Source organism: Calidris pugnax, unplaced genomic scaffold (genome assembly GCF_001431845.1).
Source record: "Calidris pugnax isolate Ruff unplaced genomic scaffold, ASM143184v1 scaffold135, whole genome shotgun sequence".
Taxonomy (NCBI): domain Eukaryota; kingdom Metazoa; phylum Chordata; class Aves; order Charadriiformes; family Scolopacidae; genus Calidris; species Calidris pugnax.
This window is the reverse complement of record NW_015090961.1, coordinates 428,070-438,149: the sequence shown is the minus strand read 5'-3', so window position 1 is coordinate 438,149 and position 10,080 is coordinate 428,070. Positions and strand designations below refer to the sequence as shown.

At 56.4% G+C, this 10,080-nt stretch overlaps 1 protein-coding gene across 1 annotated transcript in view; it reads right to left on the bottom strand.

Moving 5' to 3' along the window:
* Window positions 1–8,733: 8,733 nt before the first annotated feature.
* The window catches only part of LOC106893951 (60S ribosomal protein L12-like), a 5,415-nt gene continuing 4,068 nt past the window's right edge, over window positions 8,734–10,080 (bottom strand). Inside the window, exons 2-5 of the mRNA XM_014952312.1 lie at window positions 9,858–9,939; window positions 9,391–9,477; window positions 8,914–9,026; window positions 8,734–8,827 (exon numbers count right to left, since the gene is read on the bottom strand). Coding sequence (XP_014807798.1) covers window positions 8,822–8,827; window positions 8,914–9,026; window positions 9,391–9,477; window positions 9,858–9,939 — 288 coding nt within the window. The 3' untranslated portion in view covers window positions 8,734–8,821. The remainder of the gene's footprint in view (window positions 8,828–8,913; window positions 9,027–9,390; window positions 9,478–9,857; window positions 9,940–10,080) is intronic.

The window sequence follows — 10,080 nt, the reverse complement described above, 5'->3', positions numbered from 1 at the left end:
GGGGGGAACCGCGCGCGGGCGCGGGCTCGGGAGCGGGCTGCGGGCGGGAGGGAGGGGGCAGGCGCGGGCGGTGACGTCACGTTCGCGGGAAGCTTTGTGCCGCCAGCACGGGAGGGCGCGAGCCGTGGGGGCAGGGCTTAAAGGGGCCGCGCGGGCCGGCACCGGCACCCTCCGGGCCGGGATCCTCCCCTCAGCCCCGGCATCCCCGCTGGGGACAGAGATTCTCCCCTCGGGGCCGGGATCCGCTCCTCAGGGGCTGGGGATCTCCTCCGCCGGGCCGGGGATCCTCGGGGACGGGATCCTCCCCTCAGGGGCCGGGCACGGGAATCCTCCGGGCCGGGATCCTTCCCTCAGCCCGGGGATCTTCTCCTCTGGGCCGGAGATCCTCGGGGATGGTGTCGTCCCCTCAGGGGCCGGGGATCCTCTCTTCAGGGGCTGGGGATCTCCTCCTCCACCGGGCCGGGGATCCTCCGCTCAGCCCCAGGATCCTCGGGGACGGGATCCTCCCCTCAGCCCGGGCATCTTGGGGCCGGAGATCCTTCCCTCATCCCGGGGATCCTCTGCTCTGGGCCGGGGATCCTCGGGGTTGGTGTCGTCCCCTCAGGGGCCGGGGATCCTCTCTTCAGGGGCTGGGGCTCTCCTCCTCCACCGGGCCGGGGATCCTCGGGGATGGTGTCGTCCCCTCAGGGGTCGGGGATCCTCTCTTCAGGGGCTGGGGCTCTCCTCCTCCACCGGGCCGGGGATCCTCGGGGATGGTGTCGTCCCCTCAGGGGTCGGGGATCCTCTCTTCAGGGGCTGGGGCTCTCCTCCTCCACCGGGCCGGGGATCCTCGGGGATGGTGTCGTCCCCTCAGGGGTCGGGGATCCTCTCTTCAGGGGCTGGGGCTCTCCTCCTCCACCGGGCCGGGGATCCTCGGGGATGGTGTCGTCCCCTCAGGGGCCGGGGATCCTCTCTTCAGGGGCTGGGGATCTCCTCCTCCACCGGGCCGGGGATCCTCCGCTCAGCCCCAGGATCCTCGGGGACGGGATCCTTCCCTCAGCCCGGGGATCCTCCTCTTGGGGCCGGGGATCCTTCCCTTAGCCCGGGGATCCTCTCCTCTGGGCCGGAGATCCTCGGGGATGGTGTCGTCCCCTCAGGGGCCGGGGATCCTCCCCTCAGCCTGGGGATCCCCGGGGCCGGGATCCTCCCCTCAGAGGCCGGGAATCTTCCCCTCAGCCCGGGGATCCTCCTCTTGGGGCCGGGGATCCTCGGGGATGGTGTCCTCCCCTCAGGGGCTGAGGATCTTCCCCTCAGCCTGGGGACCCTCCGCTTGGAGCCGGGGATCCTCTAGGCCTGGGGATCCTGTCCCCAGGGCCGTTCCCCAGCCCCAGGCCGCCCCTTCCCCTCAGCTTGGTTCTTCCTGGGGGGACCCGTGGCCACTTGGGGGGAACTGGCCACCGGGCAAGACGTGGGGGTTCCTGCGGGGACAGGGACAGTCCCAGCCCGGCCCTGGCACCCCAGGGACACCCCCGGGGACTGGGGGAGAGCCCTGTTCAGCCCCTCCTGGCATGGGGGGGCTCCAGGGACGTTCCGCTCTTGGGGGGTTTGGTTCCTCCACCGTCCCCGCCTGAGCAGGATGAGTTTGCGCTTACTTATTTCCATGAGCTAATTGTGGCCAACGTCTAAACGACAATAAAAATTGCGCAGCACCAAATAGTTAATCCTTATTTCACAAAACTCGGGGAAAGGGATTTGCAGGGATTTCCCTCCCCAAGAGGGAAGAGCCGAGCCTGTGCCGGCAGACGCCTCCGGAGCTGCTGAGTCTTCCCGATGGACGCGTCGGCTTCCTCGGCCAACGCCTGAGAGGTGAAACGGGGAATCCCAAGTGCAAATCAATGGATAAAGCGGCCGAGGAGGGCGGATGGAGAAGCTCCCCGTGTACAAAAGCACAAATCTCTGGGGCAGAAGAGGACAACTGTGTCCTGAAGAACATGAGTGACAAGGAAGGTGGGTTTAAACCTGTGCCAGGAGCATCTCAACGAGACAAATGTTCAATCTAAAGATGAATCTGGGAAAACTTTCCTGAGTCTTTCATCCCTGCGAGGGAGCAGTCCCACCGAAGAGAGGAACGTGTTAAGGTTGGAAGGGAAATTAAACACAAGGCTGTTTGGAGCCGTCCCTCGTTAGCACATGGTCCCACAAGATCTAGTGAGTCCCTAACTCTGCACTTCGGGCACAAACCCGACCTTTTCGGTCACTTCAGCAAACCAGCCAGGAGAACCCTGGCAACAGGACAGGCAAAAAAATCACTGTGTTTCATGGCAAAGCCAATCAAGTTGTGGAGCTTGAAACAAAATACCTACATGGTAAAAAGAGTGTTTTGCTTTTTACAGAATTATTAAGGGTGAAAAAAGGGAAGGGAAGGGAAGGGGATCGGTTTCTCAGGGGGATCACTTAATTTTCAATGATTGTGGGGTTTGATGATCGTGGCTGTACCTCTGAAAGAGGGAAAACCGACAGGAGCCCGTGGTCCCACCGTTGCCGAAGCCGGAGTCTGGTGCTCAGCACACCGGGCCTCTGCCAGGCTGGGGAGAGCCCTGGTTCCCCACGGTTCTACTCCTTGCGGGGGCTGGAGACACGGCAGAAATGAGGGGGGTTCTTATTCCCTGGATGGGGAGAAGGATTGTCCAGGCCAGGGCAGAAAGGGAAGCGATGCCGGTGATGCCGATGTGCACTGGGGTTTGCCCGGGGGTGTGAGTGAGACCCAGGTGAGGGCCATAGTGACCAAACTTGCCATGTCCTGCTGGGGCAACCAGCCCCAATGGTGGCAGGAGACCTGGGGGACATTCCCTGGGACAAAACACCGTGGTGAGGTCCCCCACGGTGATGGGGCAGGTGTCAGAGGGGGAAGCTGCCCCCATCGTAGCTCACACCCAGCTCTGACAAAACTCAGATTTTTCTATCCTAACCTTTCATAATGCAGGAAGACATGAATCCACAAAATTTGGCTTTTCAGGACCTGTTTTGTCTCAGGGAAGTGAGAAAGCTCGTTTTCCTTAAAGCACACAAAAGCCACAGGAAGAGCTCGGCACCTCTTAGTGTCCCTTCCCCTCCTTTCTCCCCCAGGGAAAAAACCCTGGCTCTGGAGCCCAAACCCAGTTATGAAGAAGATGGATTTTAAATGTGAAGTCGATGTAGGTTGTTACTATCTTTGCTAAGCCCTTTGCCTCCTTTCTAAGAAGCCTGGTTTGGAAAAAAATGAATTATTGGCAGGGTAGTCCCCCTGCTGCCCAGCACGACATCACTGCCACCAGAGCACGTGCCCTAAGGTGGCATGGGAAAGGTTATGGATCCTGCCCTGAGAGAATTTCCCTTGGGCAAAAGAAAGCATTTCTCCAAGCTTTTCCAGCGCTGCCAAGTGGGGGAAAACCCACAGCGTGTGTGTGCAGTGACACAGGGGACAGCCCCGGGCACCGCGAGGCTGGGGGCTCCCAAGACTCTTGGGGTTCGCACCTAAATGAGGGGTCAACACACGTTTGAAATCTCTTTAACTAAAATTGCTGCTTAAAGGAAGCTTCAGGCCCTTGCCAGGCTCTTCTGCCGCCAGTGGTGTAAGGATTCGTGAGGTTTTGTCATGGAATTGCTGTGGCCTGGGGATCCTGTCCCCAGGGCCGTTCCCCAGCCCCAGGCCGCCCCTTCCCCTCAGCTTGGTTCTTCCTGGGGGGACCCGCGGCCACTTGGGGGGAGCTGGCGAACGGCCAGGGGGGAACTGGCCACCAGGGCAAGACGTGGGGGTTCCTGCGGGAACAGGAACAGTCCCAGCCCGGCCCTGGTACCCCAGGGACACCCTGGGGACGGGGGGGAGAGTCCTGACAGCCCCTCCTGGCATGGGGGGGCTCCAGGGACGTTCCGCTCTTGGGGGGTTTGGTTCCTCCACCGTCCCCGCCTGAGCAGGATGAGTCGGCGCTTACTTATTTCCACGAGCTAATTGTGGCCAACGTCTAAACGACAATAAAAATTGCGCAGCACCAAATAGTTAATCCTTATTTCACAAAACTCGGGGAAAGGGATTTGCAGGGATTTCCCTCCCCAAGAGGGAAGAGCCGAGCCTGTGCCGGCAGACGCCTCCGGAGCTGCTGAGTCTTCCCGATGGACGCGTCGGCTTCCTCGGCCAACGCCTGAGAGGTGAAACGGGGAATCCCAAGTGCAAATCAATGGATAAAGCGGCCGAGGAGGGCGGATGGAGAAGCTCCCCGTGTACAAAAGCACAAATCTCTGGGGCAGAAGAGGACAACTGTGTCCTGAAGAACATGAGTGACAAGGAAGGTGGGTTTAAACCTGTGCCAGGAGCATCTCAACGAGACAAATGTTCAATCTAAAGATGAATCTGGGAAAACTTTCCTGAGTCTTTCATCCCTGCGAGGGAGCAGTCCCACCGAAGAGAGGAACGTGTTAAGGTTGGAAGGGAAATTAAACACAAGGCTGTTTGGAGCCGTCCCTCGTTAGCACATGGTCCCACAAGATCTAGTGAGTCCCTAACTCTGCACTTCGGGCACAAACCCGACCTTTTCGGTCACTTCAGCAAACCAGCCAGGAGAACCCTGGCAACAGGACAGGCAAAAAAATCACTGTGTTTCATGGCAAAGCCAATCAAGTTGTGGAGCTTGAAACAAAATACCTACATGGTAAAAAGAGTGTTTTGCTTTTTACAGAATTATTAAGGGTGAAAAAAGGGAAGGGAAGGGAAGGGGATCGGTTTCTCAGGGGGATCACTTAATTTTCAATGATTGTGGGGTTTGATGATCGTGGCTGTACCTCTGAAAGAGGGAAAACCGACAGGAGCCCGTGGTCCCACCGTTGCCGAAGCCGGAGTCTGGTGCTCAGCACACCGGGCCTCTGCCAGGCTGGGGAGAGCCCTGGTTCCCCACGGTTCTACTCCTTGCGGGGGCTGGAGACACGGCAGAAATGAGGGGGGTTCTTATTCCCTGGATGGGGAGAAGGATTGTCCAGGCCAGGGCAGAAAGGGAAGCGATGCCGGTGATGCCGATGTGCACTGGGGTTTGCCCGGGGGTGTGAGTGAGACCCAGGTGAGGGCCATAGTGACCAAACTTGCCATGTCCTGCTGGGGCAACCAGCCCCAATGGTGGCAGGAGACCTGGGGGACATTCCCTGGGACAAAACACCGTGGTGAGGTCCCCCACGGTGATGGGGCAGGTGTCAGAGGGGGAAGCTGCCCCCATCGTAGCTCACACCCAGCTCTGACAAAACTCAGATTTTTCTATCCTAACCTTTCATAATGCAGGAAGACATGAATCCACAAAATTTGGCTTTTCAGGACCTGTTTTGTCTCAGGGAAGTGAGAAAGCTCGTTTTCCTTAAAGCACACAAAAGCCACAGGAAGAGCTCGGCACCTCTCAGTGTCCCTTCCCCTCCTTTCTCCCCCAGGGAAAAAACCCTGGCTCTGGAGCCCAAACCCAGTTATGAAGTAGATGGATTTTAAATGTGAAGCCGATGTAGGTTGTTACTATCTTTGCTAAGCCCTTTGCCTCCTTTCTAAGAAGCCTGGTTTGGAAAAAAATGAATTATTGGCAGGGTAGTCCCCCTGCTGCCCAGCACGACATCACTGCCACCAGAGCACGTGCCCTAAGGTGGCATGGGAAAGGTTATGGATCCTGCCCTGAGAGAATTTCCCTTGGGCAAAAGAAAGCATTTTTCCAAGCTTTTCCAGCGCTGCCAAGTGGGGGAAAACCCACAGCATGTGTGTGCAGTGACACAGGGGACAGCCCCGGGCACCGCGAGGCTGGGGGCTCCCAAGACTCTTGGGGTTCGCACCTAAATGAGGGGTCAACACACGTTTGAAATCTCTTTAACTAAAATTGCTGCTTAAAGGAAGCTTCAGGCCCTTGCCAGGCTCTCCTGCCCCCAGTGGTGTAAGGATTGGTGAGGTTTTGTCATGGAATTGCTGCGCAACTCCAGCAGGAAGGGATCCAACCCTCTGCAGAGCCCCGAGGATGGGGACCCCACCACCCCACTGCATCTCCTTTGCAGCCTGTGATTTTTTCCCCCTGTACCTTATCAGAATTCATTGCAACCTGTGTCCTTTGACAGGTGGGGAAGGTGGTAGGACACAGAGCATGAGGAACCACTCCTGCCCATGCTCCAGAGAGCACCCCAGCGCTGTTCCCGGCCTGAAACGTGGCCAACTCCAAGCCAAGGAATTAAAGCTGGCAGGTGGCTGGGATTTCAGCCTTGTCTCTGCTTTATTCTGATTTATCCCTGGTGACAACGTGCCCTTGTGGCCAAGAGGCCAATGGGATCCTGGGCTGCGTAGGGCAGAGTGTGGCCAGGAGGTGGAGGGAGGTCATTCTCCCCCTCTGCTCTGCACTGGGGAGGCCACAACTGGAATCCTGCCTCCAGTGCTGGGCTCCCCAGTTCCAGAGAGACAGGGAACTGCTGGAGAGAGTCCAGTGTAGGGCACCAGAGATGATGGAGGGATTGGAGCATCTCCCTGCTGAGGAAAGGCTGAGAGAGCTGGGGCTCTTGAGCCTGGAGAAGAGAAGGCTGAGGGGAGACCTTATCAATGCTTCCAAGTGTCTAAAGGGTGGGTTGAAGGAGGATGGAGCCGGACTCTTTCCAGTGGTTCCCAGGGACAGGACGAGGGGCAACGGGCACAAGCTGGACCATGGGAAGTTCCACTGCAATGTGAGGAAGAACTTGTTTGGGGTGAGGGTGGCAGAGCCCTGGCAGAGGCTGCCCAGGGAGGGTGTGGAGTCCCCTTCTCTGGAGATCTTCAAGCCCCACCTGGATGCTCCTGAGTGCTGTGCTCTGGGCAGCCCTGCTTTGGCAGGGGAGTTGGACTGGATGGGCTCTAGAAGGTCCCTTCCAACTCCAAAAATTCTGTGATTTCGCATGTGAAATCAGTGCCTGCCATAGCAGCTTGATTGGATAAAAACTAATTTTTCTTGTCACCCCTTCCCCTATTTCAGGCCCTGAAGACAGCCAGTCTTCAACATCCGTGGCCTTCAGGCCACCAGGGCAACATATCTCCATTTCATCAGAGAATGAATGAGAGAAGTGGATCTTCTCAGAAAGCACAAGTGCTCTGGTGAGCCTGAGCTCCTCCACCTGCACATCCCTTTCTGCTGAGCTGCCAACCCGGCCTTTCTCCAGAGATTTTGGCATCTCCCCTCTTCCCATGAGCTCAACGAGCTCAACGCTTCTCCTTTCCCAGCATCCACCTTTGTGAAGTTTTACCTTCACTGGTAGGTGAAGCTCCACACCACCCAAAGGGAAAACCCAACCTTTGCTGGAAAGAGAACAAGGTTCCCCCAGGATCTTTGGGGACCTTTGGGTTCTGCCCACCCCCCTGTGACAGCGCCGAGCTTCCAGCAAAAACCAAGTGCCAAATACTGTGAAGAACAATGATTTCAAGGCTGAAGCACATGGGAACTGCGCCAGGGGTTAAATGTGCTGTAGCCAAGCTTAAAAGAGGTTCCTCACCATCCTCCTTGGAGGAGATCCCCAAGATGGTGTTTACAAGGTCCCCCTTAAGAGTTTTGCCAAAGAAAAGCTCATTTTGAATAAGCAAAGCTAAACTTTTTATTCTTTCCTCACCACGCTCTTCCAGAGCTGTACTTACAGCTCTACCCCATCGGGCACAGACACCTCTCACTGCTGGGTTTGCCACCCCCAGGAAGTTGCCTTTCCTTCAGGAAACTCCTTTTTTCTGCACACAGCAGCTCCAGAACGTTCACCCCAAAACACAAGTTCTGTGCCTCAGCCAGGTTTTGGGACCCATTTCTCATCAAGCAGCAGTGCTGGATGTACAAAATGCCCACGCAAAGGGAAATGCCAACACTTACACTGCTTTTTCTTTCAGAGAACACACCAGAACCTGCAACACCATGTGGAGAGGGACAATAGGACTTGCTTACCCTGTTCCCCCAGTGTCACCATTCAAGGAATTGGGATACTCAAGAAACATGACACTGGGCCCTTTACAACTCTGAGGGGGGCACAGGATTTCACCCTTAATTAAGGGACTTGCTTCTGTTCCGTGAGGAAATAAAAGCACAAAAACTCAGCTCAAGAATGGGAAAGTGTGTACTTGTCCCAGTCACCAGTAGAAAATCCAGTATCTCCTCTGCTTCAAGGCAGGAGAAAAAGCTTGAGGAGCAAACAATCTGATCTGTTCTACAACAGAAATGCCACCAAGACCAGAGGTTCCTCCTGGTAATAACACACCAAGGTACACCCTGCCAGGGCCATGGATCCCTTCTCCTGCGGTCCCTGGGGACAGTGACTGAACAGCCACACCTTGGCTTCATTTCAAAGAGGCACTGGGAGCCTCCCACCTCACAGAGCCAAGAGCAGCCTGAAAAGCCCTGGTCAAGCCTCAGGGTGTGTTTGTGTCCCAGCTGTGGAGGGAACAAAGGAAGCCAGACCCATTACTGCAGCACTTGTCCTAAGGAAGGGCAAAACCCCCTGCTCTGAGCCACATTTCTGGCACTGGCAAGAGCCCACAGGAAGCTTTACACTGTTCAGTCTTTACTGGAGCACTGGCTGGAGGCAACTCTGCTTCTCTGAGCTCAGCACAGCCCCAAGCCACTGACTGCAGGGCAGCAACTGGGAAATGAGCATCTTCCAGCTTTGAATGTTGTACAAGAATCATCACCTTGGCTGGTGCAGAGGGAAAAACCCACTAAAACCCAGCCAGAACCCGCTATTCATGCAGTGTGGGACAAGGACAAACTCTTTACAGACAACTGGGTCTTTTATTAAGTATTTAAGGTGTTACAAAATACTTGAGGAGCCTTCACACAGCAACTTCTTTTCTGCAGCCTTAGCTCTGTTGGAAGAAGCAAATAGAGCTCATGAGTGGAAAGTCTTGGACTAAGTAGTCTGATACAGCAAGTTTCAGAGATGGCTACTTACAGCTGGGCACTCAATGGCACCATTATTGATGTCATCAATGATATCATGTGGGTGCCTGCCATCGATGCTGCAGCCCACGGACTGGGCGGTCCCAAGAATCTCCTTGATTGTCCCTGCAGGGGGAAGACACACCTTGTCAGGGCTTCACCACAGGGAAAACGCTGAGGAACACACAGAGAACTCCCTTCCTCCCACCTCAGCTCTCCCTCCCTCCCTCTGGGGGCTGCAGCCACAGGGCTCCCCAGGGGACAGCAAGACAGGTCTCGTCTACTGGTTTCCAGGGAATGTACCAGAAAGTGCCACATGAACCTGTCACCATCCTCCCCAGAAGGTGTGAGGCTGGGTGCTGGCCCTGTGGTGCCCAGTGCCCTGTGGTGCACGAGGAGCTCCACCACCAGCCCACAGCCACAGGGCCCTCCCGGGAAGCAGAGCAGGGGAGGGAGGGCTCTGTGACCCCAAAAAGCAGCACTCACTCACCCGAGAGCTCCCGGGCCAGGGACCTGTGCCGCATCTGCCGCGCGATGTTCACTATCTCGTCGAAGCTGACGCTGCCACTGTGCTTAACTGGGATGGAAAACAGTTCATGTCAACACAGAGCACCTCCATTTCCCCATGCACCCTTCCCAACACTCAAATCACACGGAAACCAGAGCCCAGCACAAAGTTACCCACAATAACCATTTCCTAAGTGGGCATTTTCTCCCCACTCACCCCCAGGCTGCGCCACTCGCTGCATGACACAACGGGGACAGTGGCAGGTGGCTGTCCTACCCCATCTTCTGAGGAACTGAGCCCCACACACTGCTGCCTGGCCGCTTCAGGAGCTCCCCCCACCCCAAGGGACAGCCCCACAGAACCCATTTGCCAGTTTATGGCAAATAATCTAAAGGCAGGTAGGTACATGCCCAAAACACATTCAGAACTAAAGCCAGACGACAACTTACTGTTTTTCTGCTTCTTCCTGTCACGAGGAGGCTCCTTCAGAGCTTTGATAATCAGAGCAGAGGCAGAAGGAACAACCTCTATCTAAATGAAGAGAGATTAATCTTTCCCCCCACCCTCTGAGCAGAATTAGGTGGCCACTCGCCAGAGCACTGTGGGCTTGGTTAGTTTTCACACAATGGTTTGGGTTGGAAGGGACCTTAAAGCCCACCCAGTGCCACCCCC